The sequence below is a fragment of the Pipra filicauda genome, unplaced genomic scaffold (assembly GCF_003945595.2).
Source record: "Pipra filicauda isolate LSUMZ 115617 unplaced genomic scaffold, ASM394559v2 scaffold716_size133577_pilon, whole genome shotgun sequence".
In the NCBI taxonomy this organism is placed as follows: Eukaryota; Metazoa; Chordata; class Aves; order Passeriformes; family Pipridae; genus Pipra; species Pipra filicauda.
In genome coordinates, this window is record NW_024104883.1 from 37,223 (window position 1) to 65,143 (window position 27,921).

At 58.7% G+C, this 27,921-nt stretch overlaps 1 protein-coding gene across 1 annotated transcript; it reads left to right on the forward strand.

Moving 5' to 3' along the window:
* The first annotated feature begins 780 nt into the window (after window positions 1–780).
* Window positions 781–27,616, forward strand: HADHA (hydroxyacyl-CoA dehydrogenase trifunctional multienzyme complex subunit alpha). Its single transcript, XM_027714848.2, has 20 exons — window positions 781–868; window positions 6,615–6,656; window positions 6,775–6,845; window positions 8,358–8,491; window positions 9,654–9,792; window positions 10,760–10,879; window positions 10,960–11,062; window positions 15,196–15,318; window positions 15,940–16,058; window positions 16,863–16,919; window positions 18,887–18,996; window positions 19,272–19,406; window positions 19,972–20,143; window positions 20,808–20,894; window positions 22,790–22,930; window positions 24,026–24,094; window positions 24,334–24,529; window positions 24,910–25,024; window positions 25,812–25,957; window positions 27,103–27,616. Exons 1-20 carry the CDS (start codon window positions 781–783, stop codon window positions 27,246–27,248), a joined length of 2,313 nt encoding a protein of 770 aa, XP_027570649.2. The 3' UTR covers window positions 27,249–27,616.
* Window positions 27,617–27,921: the final 305 nt, after the last annotated feature.

Below are 27,921 nucleotides of genomic sequence, written 5' to 3' on the forward strand. Positions count from 1 at the left end.
CGACCCTCTCGTCCACCCGGGACCGACCCCCTGACTCCCCCCTTCACTTCTGTCCCGCATCCCCCGCCCCTCCCGTCCAACCGGGACCGATCCCCCGACTTTTCTCTCCCTTCCCCGACCATCTGAGACCGACCGCCCATCTGATCCTCTCCTACATCCGAGATGAACCCCTGACACTCCTCACCTTCCCCCGAACCCCCCCGGTCCATGCGGGACCGACCTCCTTCCCCCTTTCCCCCGACCCCTTCGTCCACCCAGGACCGACCTCCTTCCCCCTTCCCCTGGCCCCCCGGTCCATCCCGCCCGGCCGGGACCGCCCCCCCCGGGCTCTCCCCCGCCCTTCCCGCGTCCCCCTTCACCCACCCCGGGCCGATCCCCCCGTCCCCCGCTCCCCTCGGGACCGACCCCGCTTCCCCCCCACCCCGCTCACCTCCGCCCTGCGCCCGCACCGCCCGCGCCGCCGCTCAGGGCGGGGGTCCTCGCGAAGCCCCGCCCCCGGGGCTGCCCGCGGCGCTGCCTGTCCCACGCCCCCCCCGCGCGCCGCCGCCGCCGCTCGCCCCCGCCGCTTTCCCGGGGAAGCCCCCGCCGGAACGGGCGCGGGGCGAGCGGCGGGCGCGGGCGCGCGCGGGGCTGGGCGCGGGAGAACGCGGCAGGCGGGGTAGCGGAGCAGGCAGCGCGAAAGGCGCACGCGGGGCGGGGCGGGGCGCGGGGTGGGGGGGGGCGGGCGTGCGAGGACCCCTTCCCTCCCGGCGGGCTCTCCCTCATTCGGACTCGGCGAAGATGGCGGCGGCGGTGAGAGCCATCGGCAGCCTCGGCCTCCTCCCGGCACACGCCAGGGCCGGCCCGGCCCGCCGGACGCCGCCCCGCGTTGAGCGGAGGGAGATAGGGAGGCCCACGGAGGGTGCGGTGTGGCCGCGGGAGAGGGGAGCAAGTGAGGGATGCGGGGGGCGCTGGGGCGGGAGGGATGGGGGGCGTTGGGGGGCGAGGGGAGCTGAGGGGCTGGAGGAGCGCTGAGGGGCGGGGGGTGAAGGGTAAGGGGCGCTGAGGGGGACAGGATTGGGGGGCAAGGGGTGGGGGGCACTGGAGGGATTGAAAGGGCAAGCGGGGCACTGAGGAGTGGGGGGCACTGAGCGGCGGGGGCTGTGGGGCACGGGGGGACAGTGAGGGGGCGAGGGGACAGCGAGAGGAGAGGGGACAGCGAGAGGAGAGGGGACAGTGAGAGGAGAGGGGATCGTGAGTGGCAGGAGGGTACCGACAGGGCACTGAGGGGTCGGGGGGACAGTGAGGAGTTAGAGGGAGAGGGGGACACAGAGGGGCAAGGAGGGCACTGGGAGGCAGGGGCAGCACTGAGGGACGAGGGATGGGGGTACCCTGAGGGGGCGAGAGGGGGGCACGGTTGGGGGGGCAGTGAAGGGGAGGGGGGGCACTGAGGGATGAGGGGCAGGGGGGCACTGAGGGGCTGTCCTGGTGCTCTGGTAGGAGGTGTCAGGGGTGTTGGGGGGGTCCCAGAGCGTTGGGAGTGGGACGTGTGGTGGAGGGGGTTTCTGGGCACTGTGGCCGCGGGGGCAGGGGACTGTTGGGGTGTCACCGGGGGGTCTGCAGGCGGTGTGACCACGGGGGCTGTGAGGAACGGGTGTCCCAGGGGAGCTCTGGGGTGGGAGGGGGCCCCTCGGGGGTGTCCCCACGTGTGTCTGTGCTCTGTGCGAGGGGTTTGTCTCCACGGCCTGTGAGTCACACAGGGGGATCCCTGGCATGTCCCCAAACCCCCCCCCCAAGGTTTTCCCAGGGCAGGTCTGTCCCTCTGTGTCCTGGGGTCCCTGAGGGGGGCTGTGCCCCCACGAGGGACATGCTGCTGTGCCAGTCCCCAGAGCAGGCTGGCCCCCTTGTGCCCAGCCACCTTCCCTGTGTCCTGGCACATGGACTCACTTTGGGAATCCGTGTGCAGCTCGGGACAGTCCCTGTGTCCCTGCACTGAGGGAGGGCAGACCCTGCAGGCAGGATTGTCCTGGCACGTGAGCTGATGCACAGGGAGAGTGTCCCTGTGCCCTCCACGTGTGCCTGTCCCAGTGCCCCCTGTGCCTGCCTGGAAGGGAGAGAGTGTCCCCGTGTCCTTGGGTGTCTGTGGCTGCCCTCCAGGCACGCAGGTGTATCCCTGGGGAGGGAGCATCCCTGTGTCCCTGCAGGATGGGGAGGGTGTGCCCAGGCCTGTCGGTGCATCCAGGTGCTCCACAGTCTCTCGGCTGAGAAAACTGGGATTGTTCAGCCTGGAGAAGAGAAGGCTCCAGGGAGACCTAATTGTGGCCCTCCAGTGCCTGAAGGGAGCTGGAAGCAAAGCTGGAGAGGGACTATTTAGAAGGGCCTGGAGTGACAGGACAAGGGGGAATGGCTTCCCATTGGCAGAGGACAGGGATAGATGGGATATTGGGAAGGAATTCTTGGCTGTGAGGGTGGGGAGGCCCTGGCACAGGTTACCCAGAGAAGCTGTGGCTGCCCCTGGATCCCTGGAAGTGTCCAAGGCCAGGTTGGACGGGGCTTGGAGCCACCTGGGCTGGTGGAAGGTGTCCCTGCCCATGGCAGGAGTGGGACTGGACAGGCTCTAAAGTTCCTCCCACCCAAACCATTCTGGGATTCCATGATTTTGCCATCAGGCAGCTCCCTTGTGATCTGCCGGCCTGGGCAGGGCTTTGGGACCCTCCTGCCTGTTCACAGTGCTGGGTTGGTGCTTCCTGGCATTGCTACCAAGGCAGGGAGTCCCCAGGAGCCCTGGGAAAGCTGAAGGACCTGCCTGGGAGGCACTGGAAACCAGCTGTGTGTGTGCTTTGAGGGGCCCAGGGTTTGCCATCCGTGGTGACCCAAAATCCAGCAGCTTTTCATTTAACCCCAGGCCTGGACTCAGCAGTGCTGGGTTAAGGGCTGGGCTCAGTGCTCTGAAAGGTCTTTTCCAGCCTAAACAATCCCAAAGTTCTGTGATCATCCCTGTGTTACGTGCAGGGTAGGAGCAAGTTCCTACGTGACAGGGCACTGCAGTCACTAATGAGGAGACCTGGGGCAACTCCAGGGAGTTCCCAGGCTCTTGCTGGTTGGAATTCTTGTTCTTGGTGAAACTCTTCCTCACAAACAGCCCTGGGGCTGCTCTGAGCCCTCGTTCTGCCTAACAAAGTGTTTGGGGAGGGCTGCAAAGCAGGCAGGGAGCAGGCAGGAGCCTGGGGAGCTCCAGGGCGGGCTGTACCTGCCGAGCCACATCCGTGTGCCGGCGGGTTCCCGGAGCGGGGGAAGCTCAGTCTGTCGGGAGCTCCCCAGCTCACGGGTCTCAGCTCCGTGCTCAGCTCCCAGGGACAGCCTGGCCGGGTGTCCTGAGCTCCATCCCACTCATCCTGCTGGGCCTGGGGTGCTCCAGGGCCGGAAAAAGGCTTTTCCCCTGAGCCATCGCCCATGGATGCCGTTCCCAGTTCCAGTGGTGTGCCACGTCCGGGTGAGTGGAAGGGCGGGAAGGGGAAGTGCTGGGCAGGGAGCTGTTTGAGGAAGTAACAGGGAAGAGGGAAAGTGGGAAGGAGCAGGTCCTGGCTGGGCCCTGGGATGGGGTGTTGGCTGTTCTCTGCTGCATCCAAGCCCTTGGCAAAGTCCTGAGAGGAGCGGAAGTGTTGGTGTCCCGGGGTTTGGATGGTCTTTGGGTTGGGGTGAGTGCAGGAGGGAGACTGGAATCGACTTGCAAGGCTTTAATTCTGGAGTGAGTGGTGGGACATGGTGGCAGCACTCCTCTGGGCTGCTGCCTCCTGAAGCCTTTTGGAGGAGGATTTTTCTGTCTCCAGTCTTGGCACGTTCCCGTCGTGGTGCTGAACGGATCAGCTCCTAAAGCAGATGTGCAGTGACTGGGACCAAGAGCTGCTTTAGTTTCAGAGGTGAAGGATGTCTCCCACAAATATTCTGGGCTTTAAAATAAACCACTGTCGGGCTAAAGAAACCTCACTCAAATTCAGGAGGTGTTCCTCTGCTGACAGACCATTTCTCAAAAGAGTTGAGGTTCAAATGGAGTGAGATTTGTCCGGCTGTTCCCTTGAATTAATTTTTTTTCCTGCTTCATGTCTTCTGTTTTGCTAGAACTGAAAGGCAAGCGGGAATTCAGGGTTGAAGGTTTTCATGGGTGGAATCTGTTTGGAAACTGATACGAAAAAAGAAAGCCATAGGAAGAGGAAAAAACTTAAGAGAATCCCAGCCTGGTTTGGGTTGGGAGGGACCTTAAAGCTCATCTCATTCCGCCCCCCTGCCATGGGCAGGGACAGGTTCCACTGGACCAGGTTGCTCCAGGGATTGAGTGAATGGCTTCAGGGAGGTAGTTCAGCCCTTGCTTTCCTTTTAAAGAGGCCGTGTGGCTGTTACTGGGTTAAAATGCTGCTGTTAAAAGCGCATCATGTCCTGCTGAGCAGCAGCTCTCAGCTGAGAAACTGCTGTCAGGCCACAGCTTGGTTTTGTGGGAATTAAATGCTGGTGCTTGTTTTCCAGAGTACCTGACTCCAGCCTGCAAAAGGTTTAGGGAAATTAGTGTTGGAGGCAGCAGTCGCAGGGTGGGTATCAAATACTCCCCGGTGGCTTTGGAGTGGAAATCAGCTCCCTCTTTGTTTATAAAATGCTCTGTGGGCACATGACGCTCACACACGCACCCCAGACCTGTCTGCCGGGCCAGCCTGACGCTGAATTTCCATCCCCGTGGCATCACAGCGCGTATCCCGGGCTCTGGAATGAGAGCAAAGGTCAGTCCCTGCTGCCAGCACCCCGGACAAGGTGGAAAGGAGGCCAAAGTGCAGCAGGGCCCCGGCCCTGAGCCCGTGTCACGGGGCTGTGGAGGGGGCAGCACCTGTTGGGATGAGGTTTGCAGCTCAGTCCCCCTGCACCGGATTTTTCTCCCTTCCTGCTGCCGGGAATGGGAATGTTCCATCCCTAAGGGTTTTATCAGCGTTGGGCAGAGCCCTCCCCTGGCTGTCTGGCCGTGTACCAGCCTCTGGATGTGTGTGGGGGGCTTTGGAAGCAGCCCTTTTACTGGATTGCAGGCTGAAAGCAGCTTTGGCCGGGGTTCAGCCTGGGTCTGCATTCAGGGATCCTCGGGGTGAAGTGCAGGGCTGCTGGGGTGGGACTGGGGTTCATTCATGGGCTGAGAGATCATCAGGCCAAACACAATTCCTGAGCAGAGAGAGGAGATTTATGAGCCAGCAGCCTGTGGGCAGAACTTGTCCATCCCGTGCTCCGAGTGTTCCGAGGGCTCTGGAACAGGACACCTTTGGGTGCCCCTGGGTGTGGATCAGCTACAGGCCCTATGAGTCTCACACCACTGCCGTGACAAGTTTGTGGAGCAAATCCTCCTGGAAACTGTGCTGAGGCACATGGAAACAGGGAGGTGATTGGTGACAGCCAGTGGGACATCCCTGAGGGAAAATCAGACCTGACACATTTAATGTCCTGTGACGGGGTGACGGTGTTGGTGGGTGAGGGAGGAGGGACTGAGCCAGGCACCAGGGCTTGGGCAAAGCATTCCCACTGTCCCACACAACATCCTTGTCTCTGAACTGGGGAGGCAGGGGTTTGAAGGGTGGATAACTCAATGGGTGAGTGGATGGTCACACTCAGAGCTGAGATCAACGCCTTGGTGTCCAAGTGGACATCAGTGACAAGGAGCATTCCCTGGGTTGGGATCAGGACCAGCGTCTTTGTCAGGGACATGGACAGTGGGATCCAGTGCAGCCTCAGGGAGGTGCTGCCCCTGGGTCAGGGCAATCCCAGGCACAAACACAGGCTGGGCAGAGAATGGATTTAGGGCAGCCCTGGAGAGAAGGACTTGGGGATACTGATGGGTGAGAGGCTGGGGAAGAAATTCCTGTCTGGGAGGGTGGGGAGGCCCTGGCACAGGTTACCCAGAGAAGCTGTGGCTGCCCCTGGATCCCTGGAAGTGTCCAAGGCCAGGCTGGATGGGGCTTGGAGCAACCTGGGCTGGTGGGAGGTGTCCCTGCCCATGGCAGGGGATGGGACTGGATTCATTTAAGGTCCCTTCCCACCCAACCCAACCTGGGATTCTGATTATTTTGCTGATAGGTGGAGGCAGGAATAAATATTTTGTTGGCTTTTTGTGACCTGCCAGTTGTACCCCCTGAGATCTGTGAGGTAATTCTTGGCCTGGCACCGTGTGCTGGCACCAGTGTTTTTACAGAAATACCCCAGAAGAGCTGTCTGTGTGTGCTCTGCAGGGAATTTAACGTGCCTGAAACTCCCCAAAGTGCAGGAAGGGCCCCGGTTTGGCACGTGAAGAAGTGCTGGAATGAGCATCCTAAAGGCAAAACTCCCCTGTGCCACCTGCTCCTTCTCCTGTCAGTTCTCCAGGAAGAAGCCTTTGGTTTTTTCCTGCTCTTGTCCCGGCGTTGCTGGGAGCTGCAGCGTGGGATCTGTGCTGGGAAGGGCACTGCAGTGCTGTGGGATCTGCTGGGCTGGCTCTGGCACAGGTCAGGCCCTAAGGGGAGGGCCTGGCCCACGCTCAGGGTTTTCCAGATGCTGCCCTGGGCAGGCAAGGGGAGCTGGGAGAGAGTTGAGCTCAGAGGATTCCTTTAACATGTGCAGCATCTCTCCCTCAGGTTATGCCTGCCGGAACATCTCCGCCTCCGCCGCCCTGCAGGGTGAGTGTGCAGCTTTTCATTTTTTATTCCTGATGAAATTTAATTCCTAAAAAAGCATTCATTTGATTCCTAAAGCCCCCCGAGCATGAGCTGATGCCAGGTGTGTGTTTGTCTGCAGCCAGGACCCACGTGAGCTGCGACATCAAAGGGGACGTGGCCGTCGTGCGCTTCAACACACCCAACTCCAAGGTACTGAGAATTCCCACTGCGGGCTGAGAACTTCCCTGACCTGCAGCCTGGCAAAGCTGGGAGCGAAGGAGAAACAGCAAAAGGAGGTTTTGGGTACTTGAAACATCTGGAGATGCCTCGTGGAATTCTCTGTGTGTGCCAAGCTGACTTATCTCCGTCCCAGGCACAAGGTCTTAGGAAGTCCTAAATCATAAAGAAATCTTAAATCTTAAAAAAAATTCTAAATCTCACTAAGCTCTGGGATTCAAGGCAGTTAAAAAGCGTGTCCATACTTCAGTAATTTGGAATCCATAAAGGCTTTTGATTCTTTTATCATCAGCACAATACAAATAGAACTGATTTTCTTTTTTTTAGGTCAATACAGCTGCAGTTGCTTTTAGGTGTTGGAGGGCAGGAACCTCTGTAAATGGCATTTAAGGAGTCCATCTAAAAGTGCACGTTGGAGTCCTGTGAACCAGTAATGAGTTTCAGATGTCATCTCACAGATGGAAATGCTCTGTTATGGAGCAGCTGCAGAGCTTTTGATAAGGAAGTGGTTTTTAAAGCTAAACGGCTGAGCTGCTCTGGTACTACACAAGAGATAAAGATTTAACTGCTCCTGCTATGAAAGATCTTGTATTAATTGTAGCAGGCTTGAACTTTTTTTTTTTTTAATATACACTTTCCTTCTGAGGAGCAACAACAATCCCAGCCTTGAAACATCCTGTTTTATGAGAGGATTTTGGTGGGGTGTGAAGAACCCAGGCTGGGTTTGTTCTGCTGGTTGCAACCTTTCAGTGAGGCTGGGGAGATGCTCAGCCTGGTCTGCTGGGAGGTGTCTCTGGTCAGTGCAGGGGGTTGGATGAGATGACCCTTAAAGGTCCCACCCAACCCAGCCCGTTCTGTGATTCTAGGATTATACAGAAAAAAAAAACCCCAAAAAAACCCAAAACCAAACCGGTTTATGAGCTCATAAAATCAGTGTTTGAGGTCACAAACCCACTACTGGGGAGGTTAAGAAGGGGCTTCCTGATCAAAGATGACCTGCTGCAGGGCTGGGGGGTGGTGTGGTTTTCCTCCCTGTGTTCCAGCATGGGCTGGACCAACCCACAGCAGAGCTGGGCTCTGTCTGAGCTCCCTGCTCAGGGTGCTTTGCTCCTCACCTGTCAGAGGGTGCTTTGCTCCTCACCTGTCTGAGCTCCCCACTGACAGTGCTTTGCTCCTCACCTGTCTGAGCTCCCTGCTCAGGGTGCTTTGCTCCTCACCTGTCAGAGCTCCCTGCTCAGGGTGCTTTACTCCTCACCCATCAGAGCTCCCTGCTCAGGGTGCTTTACTCCTCACCTGTCAGAGCTCCCTGCTCAGGGTGCTTTACTCCTCACCTGTCTGAGCTCCCTGCTCAGGGTGCTTTGCTCCTCACCTGTGTGAGCTCCCTGCTCAGGGTGCTTTGCTCCTCACCTGTCAGAGCTCCCTGCTCAGGGTGCTTTACTCCTCACCTGTCTGAGCTCCCTGCTCAGGGTGCTTTTCTCCCCCCAGGTGAACACCCTGTCCCAGCAGCTGAGTGCTGAGTTCACGGAGGTCATGAACGAGATCTGGGCCAACGAGGCCGTGAGGAGCGCCGTGCTCATCTCCTCCAAGCCCGGCTGCTTCATCGCCGGGGCGGACCTCAAGTAAGCACAGGGGTGGAGGGGGCTGAGGGAGCTCTCCCTGAACCCCAGCAGCCAGGGCCTGGAGTGCAGTGCAGTTTGTCCCTGCAGTCCAGCAGTTTGTCCCTGACATCCCCCCGGGGTGAGGCAGGGGCTGGGAGGGACATCCACGTGCCCGGGATGGCAGAGGTGGAGTGAAACCTGGACAAGGAGGGACATGGAGAGTCGTTCAGCCCCCTCGGGCTGTGGCACTTGGTCACTCCTTCCTCGTGCTGGGGTGCAGCCAAGGAACCCCATCCTGGCTCCGGGGTGGGCACTGTCCTTCCCTGTGGGACACAGCGAGCAGATCATTTACATGCAGGACTCGTTCTGGCTGGGTTGGAGTGCCTGGCAGCCCTCCAGCCTGGCCCCTCTGCTGGGCAGGGTTTGGAGCTCTGCCCTGTGCTCAGCAGCCTCCCTGGGCAGCTTTTCCAAGGTGTGGGGTCATCCTGTGGGTGCCCACTGTGACCTGGAGTGCTGTTGGCTCCTGGCACTGACCCTGGGCAGGGCAGAACAGTTGCTCAAAGACATTAAAAGCCAGAAAGCTCTGAGGAAAGAAGGTGAATTACCAATAGGCCCCCCAAAACCTCGTTCCCTTTTGGGCTACCCTTGTCCCTGTGCAGGTGGGAGGGAGGGGGTAGGTAGAGCTGGGGAGCAAAGCAGAGGCCAGGCTGTGGTTAAGAGGTGCCTGCTGGCCCCAGCACCTCCAGCCTCCCAGATTGCTCCTGCCTGGCAAACGTTGCTGGTCTCCGGGAGGATAATTGGCATGGGAAGTCTCTAATTGATGGAGTGTGGCATCAGAGCACTGGCCATCTGCTGCTCTAAAAAGTGATCCTGGGCTGTCCCCTTCCTGGCAAGCACTTCAAGGCTTCCTCTGACCCTTCCTCCCCTCCCAAAGGCTTTCAGAGCCCTGGCAGAGGGATCCCATTCAGTGCCACAGGCACAGCCCTTGTCAGTGGGCAGGGCCTTACCCTGCTGAGCTTAACCTCCCCGTGTTGTCTGATCCAAAACTGGGGCCTAAATAGCTCTTACCTGCCTGTCAGGCACTGGAGATTGTGGGAAAAGAGGCACGAAGTGGCTGAGCCCCCCCCATTTTCCTGCTGTTGCCCAGTGCCTGTCCCGTTCTGACCCCTCTCTCCTCCCCCAGCATGCTCGAAGCCTGCAAGACCGCTCAGGAAGTGACTCAGCTCTCTCAGGACGGACAGAAGATGCTGGAAAAAATCGAGCATTCTCCAAAGCCTGTCGTTGCTGCCATCAGTGGCAGCTGCCTGGGAGGAGGCCTGGAGGTACTGGGCAGTCCTGGCCCTCCCAGCAGGAGTGGGAGCTGGCAGTGCAGTTCTGGGACTATCCAAGGGATCCCGGCAGGAGCAGCGCCGGGAGAGGGGTGTGGGGACCGAGGAGGGCTCCTTGCTTCATGCAAAGGAGTCTGTGGCAAGGGAGTGGCTTGGCTGTGCCTCGGGGCTCTGCTGCTGCTGTGGAGAGAGAGCAGATCAAATAGGAACCTGTGTGGGCCAGGCTGGTGTTGGGATGAGAGTCCCAGGGAAAACCGGCTGTTTCCAGCAGGCGTTGGATCTGCATCAATGCTGCTGGCAGAGCCCAGGCTGGAAATTGCTGCTGTTCAGATGGAGTGAGTCCTGTATCCCAGCAACTCCCATTCCCCACAAGGCTGTTGTGAGAGGGATGAGTGTGGGGGCCCGGCCAAACTCCTCCCTGCCTGCACACCCCATTCCTGCCTGCCCCTTCAGCTGGATCCAGTGTTTGCCTGGGAATCTCCACCTAGGATTTCTGTAAATTGAAGGACTGTGGTGATTCCTGGAGCAGAGTGGTTACTAAAGCAGAATAACCTTGGAATGGAGTCTCCCTGGTTTGTATGGATTTCTCGAGCAGTCGCAGCTTTCTGCACACACTGGGGTGACACATGTGGATTTATCCAGGGATAAACCAGGAATCATGGCTGATCAGAAGATGGGACCATGCTGTCAGTGTAGTGAATTAATGAAGCCCTTGATGGTCTAGGTGAGATTTAAAACCAGCGTGGCTCAGTTTGGTGGTTTTGTGCTCATCTCATACCTGTTTGCTGTTGTATCCCAGAAGGAGCCATCAGTGAGCCCAGAGGGAATTTGGGCAGTTGGATTAGGGAATTGGGGTCGGGAGGGAGGCTGAGGCAGGGTGCAGGAGAGAGCTGTGTGATGGATACCCAGTCCTCTGTGGTCTTTCCCAGGGAAACCTTTCCTTCTCTCTCCCTTTTTAAAGGTCGCCATCGCCTGTCACTACAGAGTGGCAACAAAGGACAAGAAAACAGTCTTGGCCACTCCTGAGGTGCTGCTGGGCCTGCTGCCCGGAGCAGGGGGCACTCAGAGGCTGCCAAAGATGGTGAGTGAGAGAAAAGCTTTACTCCACGGCCCCTGTGCGTGGCCTGCTCCCACTCTGCCATCCCCTTCCTGCCCTTGCAGGTGGGACTCCCCGCTGCCTTCGACATGATGCTGACCGGGAGGAACATCCGCGCCGACAGAGCCAAGAAGATGGGGCTGGTGGACCAGGTGGTGGAACCCCTAGGTCAGACACGGGGATGCCTCTGGCTTTCTGGGTGTGCTGCCTGCCAGGGGAGCTCTGCCCTCACCAGGCTGGGGGGAGAAGCCGCTGGTGCAGCGGGTGGGGGCAGAGCACAGGGGCTGCACAGGGATCCCTGCTCCCCCCTCGGGAGCACGGGGACCTTGAGGACCTCGAGCTGCTGCTGCAGCCCAGCCAGCAGGCAGAGGAACAGGGAGAGGTCAGCAGGGAGGGCAGGCTGCTGGCTGTCTTGCTTAAGCTAATTGTACAGATAAGGGCCCACATTCCTCGTTTATCAGGGCAGAGGACAGATTGCAGCCCCTAATGGAAGGACAATGGATGAGGGATGTCTGCCTTTCTGCAGCCTGCAGCTGGTAATCTGGGAGGAGATCTGGAGAAGGCAGCCCCCAGTGGCTCAGGCCTCTGAGCTGCCAGCTGGCTGTCAGCTGGGCAGAGGAATTCCTTGCAAACTGCAGGTGCTGAGCAGGCTAGGGAATAATTCTGCTGTTCCTTCACTAGGGCAGCTTTCTTGGCAGGTGACTAAATGGGGGAGTTTGTGAGGACTAAACCCTGCAGAGCCTCCTGTGAAAGGTGTGAGCAGCTCCCCCCAGGAGTTGGGATGAAAGCCACTGCTCCAGCTGGGACTGCCCTGGAGCTGCAGGGTGCCTGAAGGGGAAGACAGTAAATAGAAGAGGTGCTGTTGCCTTCCCTAAGCAATGCCAGGGAAGCCCTCAGGTGTGGTCTGTCCCATGTGCCAGAGCTCAGCTGGATCACGGAATCCAAAGTGACCTGGGTAAGGCTCATCCTGTCCCACCCCTGCCATGGGCAGGGACACCTCCCACCAGCCCAGGTGGCTCCAAGCCCCGTCCAACCTGGCCTTGAACACTTCCAGGGATCCAGGGGCAGACACAGCTTCTCTGAGCAACCTGTGCCAGGGCCTCCCCACCCTCACAGGGAAGAATTCCTTCCCAGTCTCCCATCTCTCCCTGCCCTCTGGCAGTGGGAAGCCATTCCCTGTGTCCTGTCCCTCCAGGCCTTGTCCCCAGTCCCTCTCCAGCTCTCCTGGAGCCCCTTTAGGCTCTGGAAGGGGTTCCAAGCTCTCCCTGGATCCTTCCCTTCCCCAGCTGAGCCCCCCAGCTCTCCCAGCCTGGCTCCAGAGCAGAGGGGCTCCAGCCCTGGCAGCATCTCCACGGCCTCCTCTGGACTCTCTGCAGCAGCTCCACGTCCTTGTGCTGCTGTTGCCCAGGGCTGGAGGCAGCTCTGCAGGGGGGTCTCAGCTGAGGGGGCAGAGGGGCAGATCCCCCCTGCCCTGCTGCCCACCATCCCTCTGGGATCAGCCCAGGATACACAGATATCCTTTGCTGTATTCATGCTCATAAAACAGATTCATGGTTCTGAGGCTGGAGTTAAAATTGCCTGGATACACCTTCCCACTTTATACCTGCCTAGATGTGAATTGGCTTTTAAGAGCCAGCAAATGTGGCTTTTTATACCCACAATTACCCTGTCTTGCTGGAAGGGAGAGTGAGCTTTCTGAGGAGCTGTTGGGAATCCTGGCTCAGCCCACATTAAGCACACAGGAGGAACACAAAAATACAAATTACATGCAAACATTGGAGGCATTCCTTGTTCATCCAAAGAGCTGCCAGTGCCAGGAGGTTCCTGCCGGAGGCTCCTGTTCTCTCTGTGCCTGGGGAAAAGCAGCTTTCCCTGGGGTGATGCTGTAGCTGATTATAGAAGGCTTTGAAGGAGGCAGACAACATCAATCAGGAGGCAGTTCCACGGGGTGCAACCAGTTCTCCTTCAGCAGGGAACTCTGCAGCATTCCCTGGATCCCATTCTGGCATGTGCCATTTACAAAGGAACCAGGTGGGAATGGAGAGCTTGGAGCTCCCGGGTTAGGGCACGACAGCACGCTGGGAGGTGATTGCAGGGAAAGTAAACCCCTGTGGGGGGGATCAGCTGCCTTCTCTGAGTGGTTCTCACAGCTTAGACTGAAAAATGAGCAGCCCTTTTCTTCAGCTGGGCTGTCAAAATGCAGCACTTGTTGGTGTGGAGCAGCCAGGCCGATGGAAAGGGGAAAACAGGCACTGGCATCGTGTGGCACATCAGGTCACTAAAGCTGGAGGTCCCAGCCTTGAACGGTGAGATGAGAGTTTGGGAGCTGGTGAAGTCTGAGCTCTGAACTCCCAAACGCTCTCAGATTTCCAGTAAATTCTCAGAAATCCACTGGGCATTGCTGAAATGTGGATTATGCAGCAGCTCCGGGCTCTGTTTGCTGTGCCGCCTGTAAAATGCAATGTGTTGTTTTGTTTGGCCTGTTCTGCCCTGGGCTGGCTCTGACATTCTGCCAGGGCAGGAGGCTTCCCCTGGGAGCTTTCCCGAGCTCTCACAAGGCTCCTGCTGCTTCATTTGCTTCTTGCTGAGAGACCCCCCAGCAGGAGCAGCTTCTGGGCTCTGCCGGGTGCACGCACAGGTTGTTCTGCAAAGAGAGGGGACACGTGGAGGGAGAGGAGACCCTGGAGATGCTGCCAGGGCTGGAGCCCCTCTGCTCTGGAGCCAGGCTGGGAGAGCTGGGGGGGCTCAGCTGGGGAAGGGAAGGATCCAGGGAGACCTTGGAGCCCCTTCCAGAGCCTAAAGGGGCTCCAGGAGAGCTGGAGAGGGACTGGGGACAAGGCCTGGAGGGACAGGACACAGGGAATGGCTTCCCAGTGCCAGAGGATGGGATATTAGGAAGGGATTCCTGGCTGTGAGGGTGGGGAGGGGCTGGGCTGGAATTCCCAGAGAAGCTGTGTCTGCCCCTGGATCCCTGGGAGTGTCCAAGGCCAGGTTGGAGGGGGCTTGGAGCACCCTGGGCTAGTGGAAGGTGTCCCTGCCCATGGAACAAGACAGCCATGAAGGTCCCTTCCCACCCAAACCATTCTGGGCTTCCATGATCAAAACTTTAAATTTGAAGACCTCACCTTTTGTTGAGGGGAAGAGTAGTGGGACATAAAAGAGGAAGGGGGTTTGTTTTGCCTTTTTTTCCCATTTTGCTTTTGTTTTTCCCCACCTCCTGTGTCAGGGGGTGTCTGGGGGGGGTTTCCTTGGCTCTGAGGACTCTCTGCAGCAACTGGGCGTGTTCAGAGCTGTTTGTGTGAGGGTGAATGAGATTGCCCAGCACCAGGATATGGGGTTGTCACCTCACCAGGTTTGTTCAGCGAGTTCAGGGGCAGCCCAAGGCTGCACATTTGCCTGCAGGGTCTTCTTGGTGGCCCTGTGCAGCCTCCCTGGGCAGTGCCCTGTCATTCATGACTCGGTGTTTGCCTCTGGCAGCTCCTCACAGCTGCCTGTTCAGCCCTGTGCTGGATCCTGCCCTGATGATACAACTGTCTGGAAATGAGGAGGATTCCCGTGCTTGGGAATTGTGCAACCCACCCTCAGAGGTTGCTAAAGCTGGTTTGGTGGTGACTTGCCTCGTTGTGGGAGAGCTTTAAGTTGGGCCAGGAGTTCCTGTGTGTTGCAGCAGCTAAAGCAGACGAGAGATTTCCTGCACCCGAGGTCAAAGGTTGGGGTTTGTTGGACATTGGCTCCCGTCCAGGGAATTTTCAGGGACACAGCACTTCCTAAATGCTGCCTGCCTGTTGGTGCAGTGTTTGTGCCCCAGAAGAAAGGAGAGGTGCCACAAGGGAGGGGAGGCAGAACCCCCCAGTTCCCCTGGGACACCGGGTGCCTGCAGTTATGCCAAGTGAAAGGTTTGAGGAGCAAAGGGCACAAGTGGCACAAAGATGCTCAGGAGCTGAAGCAGGTCCAAAGAGGTCATGGAACCTCCGTCCTTGGAGGTGTTCAGAGACTGGCAGAAGGTGTTCCTGAGCAACCTGGTCTAATTCCAGAGCTGGATGTGCCTTTGAACAGCTGGGAGCTGACATTCCAGCATTATTCCAGCATTCCAGATTATTGCTGTCTATACAAACACCTTGGGGCCTTCACATTGTCCCTGCTGGGCCTTCCCACCCTTGCTCACAACCAGGAAAGGTCCAACAGGAGGGGGGAGTGGGGTGGTAGCAGTTCAAAGGCCCGTGATGTTGCTGTCTGGTCCTGGCTTCTCCTCATCCCCATCCCTCAGGGATAACTCCTGCTGTGTCCTCTGTGCTCCCCAGGGCCGGGTGTGAAGACTCCGGAGGCGCGGACGATGGAGTACCTGGAGGAGGTGGCCATTGGCTTTGCCAGGGGCCTGGCCAACAAGACTGTGTCTGCCAAAAGGTCCAGGGGGCTGATGCAGAGTAAGTGTGTGGGCAGCAGGGCCAAATCCCAGGGGACTGTGGTGAATCCAGCTTGGCTTCTCTGGGCTCTGCTCATGCTCCTACTTATTTCTGTTTCCAAAACAAGGTGGTTCCATGTTGGAATCACCTCTTGAGCCGGGTGGGTCGGTAGGGAGAACATTGCTCTGAAGGTCTGGGCTCTGGCAGAGCTGGACTTGGTGGCTCCTGAGGTTGCTGGAAGGGAGCCAGGCCTCAGGGAGAGAGGGAGCAGCTGCCCCCAGGGGACTCTGCATCTTCAGAGCTTCGGTGGCAAGTTCTGCGCCAGGCTTGTGCAGTCAGGTGGGAAGAGGCCCGTGGGTCTGCTCCACACTGCTCCCTGTTAGCAGAGCCCAGAAATGGGCACATTCCCGGGGGAGTCCTGGTCCCCAGGGCTCAGCCTGTCACCATTGTGTGGGGAGGATGAGCCTTGCCCATGGGACAGGCCGTGGAGAGCAGCCCCTGCTGCCCGTGGCTGCTTTCAGGGACACGTTTCCACTGCGGGTCTGCAGCATTCCCCTTTGTAGTGCTTGGCTTTGCAGTGAATCCTGCAGGGCTGGCTCTGCACAGAGCCCTGTGCTGACACTGCTCTGTCCCTCCTTGCAGAGCTCACAGACTATGCCATGGCCCTGCCCTTCGTCAGGCAGCAGGTTTACAAGACAGTGGAGAGCAAAGTTCAGAAGCAAACCAAAGGGCTCTACCCCGCTCCCCTGAAGATCATCGAGGTAACACAGCGAGGTGGGAGGACCCACGGGGCAGGGGGAGCTGGAGGATGATGTGGCACAGGCAGAGGGAAGGTGGTCCCCTCCCCTCAGTCCACCCAACACGCTGCTCCTCACATGGATCAGTCCTGAGGAGTGCTGGCTGGGTGCTGTGCTGAGCAAGGGTGGCAGAATTCAGAGGCACTGCCCAAAATATGATCACCAGTTTATGTGGGACTGGTCCCAGTGAGGGGTAGAGCAGGAATCCCAGTTAAGGGGAGTCTTAGCTGGAATGTTTTGTCCATGAAACTTTCAGCTGCAGTTTTTCCAGGTTTCCTGTGCAGTCTCTAAAGAATTCAGGGAGCCTGTTTGAAACCAGAAAAAATAGAAATTGTTGTAATGTTCATAACACTGACCACACAACACTTTAAAAGTTAATCCTCTGGGTTACACAAGCATTGTGGGACTTACAGGCACACTCCAGGGTTGAATCCTTATTTTAAGATGACTTTTCACTATTTAAGTTGTTGCCAAGACTTCTCTAAAACCCGTGAATGACTCTGAGAGCGGTGACATGACAGGGGCACAGCTCCTGAAACCACCAGGGATGGCTCCAGAGGAAAACTCCTGATGGAAAACTCCTCACCTGTCCTGTGCTGGAAGGACAGGGCGACTCCCAGCTCTGCCTTGAGCAGCAGGGACAGGACCCAGGGAGTCTGAAATGTGCCTGGAATATTGGGGAGGGGTCCCAGGGCCAGCAGGTAACCCTGCTCAGGTGTAGGTGTTTGCAGGCAGGACTGAGCTGTGTCTCTGTTGCTCCTGGCCCAGGTTGTGAAGACGGGTCTGGATCAGGGCCGTGACGCCGGATACCTCCTGGAATCCCAGGTGAGGAGATGGGTCCTGGCAGGAATCAGTTCACTCTGTGTCCTGGGATCTGTGTCTAACCACACACAGGGGGTTCCTCACGGCCTGCTCCAAGTGCTGCCTGGCTCCCTGCCCCCCCCGTGGCACTGGGGCTGGGACAGAGGCCTGTCTGCAGCCACAGGACTGTGTGTCAGGAGTCTGGGACACCACTTTGGGCCTTTTCTCCCTCCTCTCTCTGTTATCTTTGGATGAGGAATAACCAGAGCACCCCAGCTGTGGCACAGCAGCACGTGGATTCTCTGTGTGTAACTAAAGGTCTGGAGAGTCTGGCACATGAGGAGAGGCTGGGAGAGCTGGGAATGGAGAAGAGAAAGCTGGGAGAGGTGGGACTGGAGAAGGTTGTGCGTGTTTATTGCACACACACAGTTTTTGATCCCTCCCTTTCTCTGCCCTTGTCTCTGCCTTAAAAACCCACCTGCCCCACATTAGTTTTTCCTTGCTGGTCCCAGTTTTGCTGCAGTTGTGCTCAAATGTGTGATTCCTGGGGCCAAAGGGGTAACTCTGGCTGTGCCCAGTGTCACTGGTGGGTTACCTTGATGGTTCTGCAAGACCTGAGCCCCCCACAGAGCCACGTTTTCACCTGATTATCTCAGCATTTGGGTCATGTCTCGTGTCCCTGCCCCTTAAATGCCAGTGAACTCCATCTCTTACTTCCCTGCCGTGCTTTGTAGCTCCTTTTGTTCCCTGTGGTGCCAAGGCCTGCTCTGAGCTGGAGCTGGAGCTCCCTCCCTACCTCACCAGTGCCCATCCGTGCTGGTTGTGCATTCCACCCACGTTTGGTCTGGTGCTGAACAAAGGCCTGGGGATATTCTGTTCCTTACAGCAGAGAATGGATGGTTCTTTCCCCAGAACAGGAGCAGGATGGAGATCTTCCCAGAACCTCTGAAGAATAATAAGTGTCAGTGTCGTGTTTTTTTTTTTTTACTGCCTCCCTCTGTCCCCCGGGACAGGAGTTGCAGATTCTCTTCCAGGCTTTGTTTTGGATGTTTTCACAAGGCTCTGACTCGCAGGGCAGTGGTGAAGGAAGGTGCAGCCTGCTCCAGACTGCATTCCGTGCTTTTCCATGGCTAACTTGGCTCGGGAAACATTCAGTTCTGTGTCTCCCTGTGCTTGTCTTTTGTCTTGCTGAGAAACTTCCATGCTGAGTGCTGGGAGGTTTTGCAGGATTAGATTTTGTTGCCTCTCTGTGATCGTGCAGAATCAGCAGATCAGCTGCTGCTGTCACAGAGGACTGACCTGTTTGTAAGGGTTTTTCCTGAAGCCTGAGGACAGGGCTCTTCCACCTGGATCCCTGGGGGCAGTGACCCCAACTAGTGCAGGGTGCACGTGGGGAGGAAGGGTCCTGTGTCAGGGAAATCCAGTCCTGCCACTGAGGAAGCAGAATTGTGGAATTGCAGAATGGTTTGGGTGGGAAGGGACTTTAAATCTCATCCCATTCCACCCCCTGCCATGGGCAGGGATGCCTCTCACTAGCCCAGGTTGCTCCAAGTCCTTCTCCAGCTCTCCTGGAGCCCCTTTAGGCTCTGGAAGGGGCTCCAAGCTCTCCCTGGATCCTTCCCTTCCCCAGCTGAGCCCCCCCAGCTCTCCCAGCCTGGCTCCAGAGCAGAGGGGCTCCAGCCCTGGCAGCATCTCCACGGCCTCCTCTGGACTGTCTCCAGCAGCTCCACGTCCTTGTGCTGCTGAGGAAAAGGTGGTGGGTGGTTGGGCAGGGTGGACAGTGCTTGGACCAGAAGGTTCCTCTCCCCAGAGGTCACCTGTGCCCCTGTCCCATTGCTGAGCAGGTCACTCACGTGGGCAGTGGGTCACTCACCTGGTCACTCACCAGGTCACTCACCTGGGTGGTGCCTGTGTCTCCCCTTGCCGTGGTTTTGACGTGCTGGCAGGGAGACAGCTGTTAACTCCCAGCTTCCCTCTTCCCTTTCTTCCAGAACTTTGGCCAACTTGCACTGACCAAGGAATCCAAGGCACTGATGGGGCTCTACCACGGGCAGGTGCACTGCAAGAAGAACAAGTTCGGGGCCCCTCAGCGAGAGGTCAAGTAAGTGCAAGTGTGGGGTGCCTGAAGGAGCAGTTCCAGGCTCTTGGAAGTGACTGGCCTGGAGTCCTGGAGAGCTGTGTGGCAGAGCAGAGAATTCCAGCCTCCAGCAGGCTGATCTGCTGCGGTTCAGAGGCTTCACTTGTGGGTGAAACTTCTCAGGTGACCTCTGTGAAAGTGGTGCCTGGGTGGGTGGGATCTGTGTGAGTGTGACAGGAACGATGGAAGTTCAGCCATTTCCAGCTCTGAGTGAGTCCCCTTGGTCCTTCCCCGTGCAGGACCCTGGCTGTGCTGGGAGCAGGGCTCATGGGGGCCGGCATCGCCCAGGTCTCCGTGGATAAGGGCATGAAGACCATTCTGAAGGACACGACACAGAAGGGCCTGGACAGGGGCCTGCAGCAGGTCTACAAGGGGTATGTGAGTCCAGAGGGATTGGCTCGGGGTGGGATAGGGCTGCCTTTAGTCACAACACTCCTCTGCTGTCAGGAGCTCCTGACACCTCTGTTCTGCTGGAAGGAACCGTCTGATGTCACAGGAAAGCTTTATCTTAAGGTTGTCCTGTACAGTGTGCTGGGATATGGCTGCAGAACAGGCCCAGTGCAGTCAGCCTGAGGGAGGTAGAGATCTAACAGGGGGTTGTTTTCCTTTTAGATTTAGCAGTAACTTCTAGAGCCAAGGCCCATGTCGGGGGAGGCATCCCAGCTCAGAGCTCTGGAAAGCTGGTTTTCCTTCCCTGCCCTCCTGGCTCAGCAGCAGTAGTGCTCAGCCGTGGGGTGTCAGCTCTGACCCTCAGCTGAGCTGTGTGAGCAGGGCTCTCCTGCTTCCACGTGGAAAGAGGGGCCAGGACGCATGCAGGGTGCCAGTCCTGCGGGATTGGAGCTGGAGTTTCGGGTGCCAGCTCTGGGGGGCAGGGCAGGAGGGGTGCCCGTGGTGCTGTGGTGCACCCCCAGCAGCCGTGACAGAGCTGTCCCTCCCCAGGCTCAACAGCAAGGTCAAGAAGAAGAGCCTGACATCGTTTGAGAGGGACTCCATTCTCAGCAACCTGCTGGGCCAGCTGGACTACAAGGGCTTTGAGAAGGTAGACATGGTCATCGAGGCTGTGTTCGAGGACATCAACGTCAAGCACAAAGTGCTGAAGGAGGTGGAGGCCGTGAGTATCAGTCCTGAGCTCCTGCTGCACGTGGGCCCTGGGGGCTGAGGGGTCCTGGGCTGTGCTGCTGGGTCTGTCCCACCCTCTTTGTGCTGCAGTTTGGTTCTTGGTCACAATTAGCTATGTCAGGACGTGGGTGAGCATCAAGGGCAGCTTTTCTGTTCACTGAGGACACTCCCTGCTCAGTGAGGAGTTTTTAGCTGAATGGGGCAGTTCTGACGTTCCCTGACTCCTGGGAGCTGCTTCAAAAAGAGCTGAGGACATTTGTCTGAGGACACTGATACAACAGTGATGTCCTTGGGTATCTCCACACCTCGCAGTCCCTCTCCTGCTGTCCCTGCCCTGCTGCCACTGCTCTGTTCTGTTCAAGGGGGGAAAGAAGCTGTATGGCAAAGGGGCTGGTGTGGGCCCCTCCTGCAGTGTCTCGTGGGGTTGCAGTGCTCTGGCAGAAACATGGGAGCTCTGGGACTGATTCTGCACCCCTGGGGAGGTTCAGGGGAGGTCAGGGCTGGCTGACTTAAGCTGCTGCTTTAGAACTAGTTTCTAATGAGAAAACCCAGTATGCCTTGTTTGCCAGGGCTCCCGGGGGCTGGTGCTTCTCTCCCAGGGCTCTGGATCCCCCTCTGGAGCCTGAGCTCTGACAGTGCCTCCCACCCCTCCACAGGTGATCCCTCCTCACTGCATCTTCGCCAGCAACACCTCTGCCCTGCCCATCAGCCAGATTGCTGCTGCCAGCAAGAGGCCTGAGAAGGTGAGTCCCCAGGGCCACGTGCCCTGCACAGAGCTGCCTGTCCCTGGGGAGGTGGCTTTGCTTTGGGGACCTCCTGCTGCCTCCTCGGGACGTGACACAGCTCGTCCTCTGCCCCCCGTGCCCCCAGAGCTCCTGGTCTTCGGGCAGGTGGGAGGGGGGTCAGGGTACACTCACCCCAGGGGTGATGTTGGTGAGGCAGGGCAGTGCACGTGGGGGCACAGAGGCTGTGGAAGGGGGGAGCTGGGGGGGGTCGGGCTCTGCTCCCAGGGAACAAGGGACAGGAGGAGAGGGAACGGCCTCCAGCTGTGCCAGGGGAGGCTCAGGTGGGACATCAGGAGGAATTCCCTCATGGAAAGGGTGGTCAGGCCCTGGCACAGCTGCCCAGGGAGGTTTGGAGTGCCCAGCCCTGGAGGTGTCCCAGGAAGGCCTGGCCGTGGCACTCAGTGCTCTGGGCTGGGGAGAAGGTGGGGATGGGGCACAGGGGGGATCCATGGGCTGGGAGGGCTTTTCCAGCCTCAGTGAGTCTGTGACTTGGGCTGAGAGAATTCCAGCCAAGAAGACTTCAATCATTTTAATAAACTGAGTAGACATAGGAGGGACTTGCCCTAATGGGGAAATGTCTCCTCTTTCCTGGGGAAAGCACTGACCTGGCAGCAAGAAGAAGTCAGTGGCTGGAAGCTGAACTCAGAGGTGCTGAGACTGAAGCCGTGGTCAGCCCTGGGATCAGCTCCTGAGGGGGTGGTGAGGGTTTCTCTCAAACTCCAAATGATTCATGTGAACAGGGTGCCAAGAGCAAGGTAGCAGAGGTTTGGAGCACAGGACAACTTCATCCCTTTGCTTGAAGTCCAAACAGCACATAAAGTATCTGCATCCTCCCCCCTTAGCCCAGGTGAGCACAGCTGAGCAGGAGCACTGTTCCTACATCCCTGAGGCAGGAGTGCAGGACCCTGCCAGGGGTACCCAGGTACCTGTGAGCTGTCAGAGGTTCCTGCCACCCTCCTGAACCTCTTCCTAGTTTGCTGTCAAACCTTTGTTTCGTCAGAAATGCCAACTGAGTCTCGTTTGTTCGTCCTTGCAGATAACATCCTCTTGCTGTAGAAATTGCCTGTGCAGTGGCTCTTTATGTGGAGACTCCTAGGAAGTCAGTTAATTAATTAGTGCATTTTCTTTAATTAGTGTTGCAGTTTGCAACTCTGCAAGGTGCCTCTGGCTTACACAGCCCTTGGGGCCGAGGGCAGCTGCCAGGAGGCACGAAGGTGACACGCTGATGGCACAGTCACATTCTCAAAGTGAGGCACACAGCCAGATAATCTGCACCTACCTGCTGCTCCCAGGGGGAGGCTGCACTTCCCTCTCTAATTAGTGTCTGGATAGGTGCCATCTCATCCCTAAATTCACTCCATCACCAGAAGCATTCACAGGCAGGACACAGGGACTGTGCTCGATGTCCCTGAGTGCTGCTCCAGTCTGAGCCCAGCAGCAGCAGCAGCAGCAGGTGGGGCTGCCCTGCCAGCTCAGGATCCCTGTGCCCTGCCAGCTCAAGATCCCTGTGCCCTGCAGGTCACACTGTGCCTGTCCTTTGCATGGGGACAGGTCAGCTGGGACTCACAGACAGCATTTGCTGCCAGACTGTAAAGTACAGAGAGAGCTGGGCAGCTCTTGGTGCTGTGAAGATCACACCTTGATCCTGAGACAGGATTGTGGGGCATGTGCCGTGTCCTTGAGAAAGCCGAGGGGAGGAGGGAGTTGGGGAGCATTCCTGCCACAGAGGGATGGAGTGGGGTGTGGGGGGGGCCCTGCAGCCCGTGCTGGCCTTCCCTCTGCACTTGACTCGCCCAGCAGGTGCTTCTGGGAGCCAAAATCCACGTTAACCCCGAGCTCTTCCTCCTGCCCAGGTCATTGGGATGCACTACTTCTCCCCAGTGGATAAGATGCAGCTGCTGGAAATCATCACCACGGACAAAACCTCCCAGGACACGGCGGCTTCCGCCGTTGCTGTCGGCCTCAAACAGGGCAAGGTCGTCATCGTGGTGAAGGTGAGGGGACAGGGCACGAAACAGGAGCTGGGCCAATAAACACAAGGGCCTGTGCACTGACAGGAGGGTGAAAAGTGGCTCTAGACACGCTGGCAGCAGCTGCTCCTGCTGGGAAGTGAAAAGGGAGGTCAGAAGGTGCCCACATGATCCTCACGTGTCCTCGGGAGCAGCCGTGGAAGGCCACAGGGCACGGGTGCAGGGCCAGCAGGAGGAGCTGCCAGTCCTGCCCCACACAGGGACAGGAGCTGCCCTGGCATCCCACACGTCTGGGTGTGTCTGCACAGGGCTGCCAGCACCCCCAGGTCCTGGCAGGGTGTGAGGGCAGTGAGCAGCAACCCTGCTCTTGCTGGGCTAAATCTTGGGTGGGAGGGGTGGGAATACAGGAACAGAGGATTTAGATGGGATACTGGGGAAGGAATTCTTCCCTGTGAGGGTGGGGAGGTCCTGGCAGCTGGCAGAGAAGCTGTGGCTGCCCCATCCCTGGAAGTGTCCCAGGCCAGGTTGGACAGAGCTTGGAGCAACCTGGACTAATGGAAGGTGTCCCTGTCTTTCCCTCATGCCTGAGGTTGCAGCAGTGCTGAGCAGGTTGTTCCTGTGCTGCCAGGAAAACTGGCTTGTCCAGAAGTGCTCTGGGCATCTCTGAAGGCCAGTGGGGATGCAGTGCTGCTTCCCTGAGCCTCATCCCCACCCCAGCTGCCTCTCTGAAGGGCAGTTTGCAGCTCCTCTGTTGCTTCCTGGCTTTGTGGGGAGTATCAGAGGTGAAACAACTGGGTTTTGCCGGTTTCCCTTGTGCTGAGCACCCTTTCCCTCATCAGCCTGTTGGGCTTGCTGAAGCAGCAGTCTGCCTGGGACCTCCAGGCACTAGTTCAGATAAAAATACAGTGATGGGAACTTCCAGGGAGTAAGTTCATGGAAGTGTTCAAACACTGCTGAACCCTACAGGGAAAAAATACCCTATTCTAGCAGTCGGAAACATAGTGTTAGAGATGGGGTTTGGGGTGTCTGAGCTGCAGCCTGGGCTGTGAAACACAGCTCTGGTGCTGCCAGGAGGCCATGCTCCTGCACCTGGCTCCCTGCTGTGCTCCTCTTCCCTAGGATGGGCCTGGATTCTACACCACCAGGTGCCTGGGGCCGATGCTGTCGGAGGTGGTCCGAGTCCTCCAGGTGAGTGTCCACCAAATAGTCGTGGAAACTCTGCTTCTTCCCTGGCCAGGGCTGGGCCCAGCCTGGCTGTGGGCAGGAGGGGAGGTGGGTGACCAGCCCTGGGGTCGTGGTTGTCCCCAGCCTGCCCCTGGCTCCTGTTGCAGTCCCACGACCTGTGGGGCTGCTCGCAGCGCGTGGCCCCAGAGCAGTGAGAGCTGGCTGTCCAGGACCTCACCCCTACATCCCCTTCTATCCTGCAGGAGGGCATTGACCCAAAGAAGGTAGATGCCATCTCCACAGCCTTCGGGTTCCCGGTGGGAGCTGCCACGCTGATCGACGAGGTGGGCGTGGACGTGGCCACGCACGTGGCCGAGGACCTGGGCAAGGCCTTCGGGGAGCGCTTCGGGGGAGGCAGCATCGACCTCTTCAAGCTCATGGTGCAGAAGGGCTTCTTAGGTGAGGGGCTAAGCTGTTTGCATCTGAAGGGTTCCCCCCTTTGCCCCAGAGAAAGCACCAGCGTCCGTCAGCCTCTCCTGCCTCGGGAGAGCAGCGGGAGAACAGCGCTGGGAATGGGTTGGGAGTCCCTCCCGCAGAAACTGTGGTGGTTGTCTTCTGGACCTAGAGAAGGCATTAGGGCCTGGCACAGTGGCAGCATCTTGCCAAGGGGTCAAGTGGAGGTGGGTCCCTTCCCTCTGGCCGTGCTCTGCAGTGCAGGGTGCTGGAGGATGTGCCGTGGGAGCACAGGAAGCGGAGCTGCAGGGAGATCAGAGGCGAAGGTGTCAGGAGGGAACGGGACACATGGCAGGATGTGACTCGGCTCCTTTCATCCCCGGCAGGTCGCAAGGCAGGGAAAGGCTTTTATGTTTACCAGGAGGGAGTGAAGAACAGGAGTGTGAATTCCGGCATGGATGAGATCTTGGCACAGTTCAGGGTGCCGGCGAATCCTGATGTGTGAGTACTGGGAGAGACTGAGCAGGGGTGGGTCAGAGCCTGCCCAGCTCAGAGCCTGCCCAGCTCCTGGAGCCCCTCTGCTCTGAAGCCAGGCTGGGAGAGCTGGGGATACTCACCTGGAGAAGAGAAGGATCCAGGGAGACCTGAGAACCCCTTCCAGGGCCTAAAGGGGCTCCAGGAGAGCTGGAGAGGGACCGGGGACAAGGGCTGGAGGGACAGGACAAGGGGGAATGGCTTCCCAGTGCCAGAGGGCAGGGAGAGATGGGAGATTGGGAAGGAATTCTTGGCTGTGAGGGTGGGGAGGCCCTGGCACAGGTGTGGCTACACCTGGATCCCTGGAAGTGTCCAAGGCCAGGCTGGATGAGGCTTGAAGCACCCTGGGCTAGTGGAAGGTGTCCCTGCCCATGGCAGAGGGTGGCACTGGATGATGTTTAAAGTCCCTTCCAACCCAGACAAGTCTGGCATTCCATGACATTTCCCAACATGGAGCCTGATCAAGCCTTTGCCTTTATTCCAAATCCATCTCCACACAATCCTGAGTGATGTGCTCCAGGGGGCCCTGCCTGATCAGGGGGCTCGAACCAGACAAGCTCCAGTGGCCCCTCCCACCTCGAACCATTCCGTGGTTCTGACCTGCCCGCTTCAGGACACGTCCCAGCACTTACTCCTGCCCCTCCTGAGGACAGGGACACTCCCAGGGAGACCATTCCCCCCCCTGTGCCAACCTGGGGTGCTCTGCCCCCGCCGCTGCCCCCCTGGCCAGCCCTCACGGGCTCTGTCCCCGCAGCTGCTCGGACGAGGACATCCAGCTGCGCCTGGTGACGCGCTTCGTGAACGAGGCGGCCCTGTGCCTGCAGGAGGGCATCCTCAGCAACCCCATCGAGGGGGACATCGGCGCCGTCTTCGGCCTGGGCTTCCCGCCCTGCCTGGGAGGTGAGTGCCCTGGCCTTGGCTCCAGAGCTTCACCCTGGGCTGGGCCCTGGGCTTGGCTCCAGAGCTTCACCCTGGGCTGTGGCCGTGTGGCAGGGCAGGAGTTAAGGCCGGGTTTGAGCTGCGGCCTTAAGGAAACGGCCTCAAGTTGTTTAGGTTGGATATTAGGGGAAATGTCTTCCTTGGAAAGGGCTGTCCAGCCCTGGCACAGCTGCCCGGGGCAGGGGGGGAGTCCTCGTCCCTGGAGGGATTTAAAAGCCCTGTGGATGTGGCACTTGGGGACATGGGTCAGTGGTGGCCTTGGCAGTGCTGGGGGATGGTTGGACTCGATGCCTTAGAGGGCTTTTCCAACCTAAATAATTCTTTGACTCTCTCCTGCCACTGCCACTTGCCTGGGTGGGCAGGGGTTGTGTTGGAGCCCAAGGACCCACCTTTCCCTGCTGCCCTCACTGATACAGCAGAGCTGGTAACCTCAGCTGTGCTTTTCCAGCCACGGGACTTGCTGGGCCCAGCCAGGACCACGGACCAAGTTCCCTGGGACCCAGCTGTGACCTGGCTGGGTGGCCATGGCTGTGGCCTGGGCCGTGGATGAGGCACGAGCTGGGGGTTGGGTCACAGCTGGAGGCCACCACGGGCTCTTGGGCACGAGGTGGTGCTTCTGCCACAGGCCTGGTGCTTTCCCTCCTTGAGCCAAGCTCAGGCTGTGGGAGCAGCCCCAAGGGACTTCCTACAAGAGCATGGGTGGCAGGACAAGGGGGAATGGGTTCAGACTTTCAGAGGGCAGGGTTAGATGGGATATTGGGAAGGAATTGTTGGCTGGGAGGGTGGGGAGGCCCTGGCCCAGGTTGCCCAGAGAAGCTGTGGCTGCCCCTGGACCCCTGGAAGTGTCCAAGGCCAGGTTGGACAGGCTTAGTGGAAGGTGTCCCTGCCCATGGCAAGGGGTTGGAACGAGAGGAGCTTTAAGGTCCCTTTCCAGAACCATCCCACGATTCTGTGATTATCCACGTCCCAGCTTGTGGGGTCAGCCCCTGCCCAGTGCCAGTGGGCAGCGAGCAGGGCCCTGGCTTACCCTGACAAGAGACTTGGGGGTCTGTCACCCCCTTGGTGCCTGTCCCTCCCGTGCCAGCGCTGTGTCCCTGTGCCCGCAGGTCCCTTCAGGTTCGCCGACTCCTATGGAGCCCGGCAGCTGGTGGACAAGCTGCGCAAGTACGAGGCCGTCTACGGCAGCCAGTTCACGCCGTGCCAGCTGCTGCTGGACCACGCCAACAGCCCCAGCAAGAAATTCCACCAGTGAGGGACCCGGTGACGCGCCCACAGCTCCCCGGGGCCGCCCCGGCGCTCCCGACACCCCATTGTCCGTAGGTTAATCTCCAAAGCCCTGGGGGAGGAAGGGGAGGAGGGAGGGGGGCACCAGGCTGCCTCATGGCTTGTAGTCATTTCAAGTGCCTTATCAGCCACTGTGTGTTGGGCACCTCCGTCCCGTGCCAGCCTGGGCCAGCCTCTCCGTGCTGGAGAGGGGATTTCTGCTGCCTTCGCCTCCATGCTGCGGCCTCCAGAGCTCCCAGTCTGGCCAGTAGCATCCAGCACGTGGCTGGAGCCGAGGCCTTGCCTTTCCATAGACATCTACCAAAATAAAGCCCCGTCTCCTGGGTTTGGACTCCATGCCTGCTTCTCCTCCCGTGTCCCTGGGCAGCACTGAGGGAGAAGAGTCGGGAATAAAAGCATCCAGGCACTGCCCTGGGATCCCCTCCCATGGAGGGGCTGCAGGGCTCACAGAGGGGCTGTCGGAGGGGCAGGTTGGCAGCAGAGCAGGGTGGCAGCTCTGTCACCTCTGCCATCGCTCGGGGGCTGGGAGGAGCCTCTGGCTGCCGCGGGTGATCCCGGTGGGTGATCCCGGCAGATGGACCCGCCTGTAATTGCAGAGCGAGCAGCCAAAGGCCAGAAGGGTCCCCCGTGGGGAGAGCTCA

What these genes read in the sequence shown, in the direction of transcription:
- HADHA (XM_027714848.2), top strand. Translation starts at nt 781, where the DNA reads ATGGCGGCGGCGGTGAGAGCCATCGGCAGCCTCGGCCTCCTCCCGGCA. An exon ending in ATCGCCGGGGCGGACCTCAA is followed by an intron (nt 8,492 to 9,653) that starts GTAAGCACAGGG and finishes CTCCTCCCCCAG; the next exon opens with CATGCTCGAAGCCTGCAAGA. An exon ending in GGTGCAGAAGGGCTTCTTAG is followed by an intron (nt 24,530 to 24,909) that starts GTGAGGGGCTAA and finishes CATCCCCGGCAG; the next exon opens with GTCGCAAGGCAGGGAAAGGC.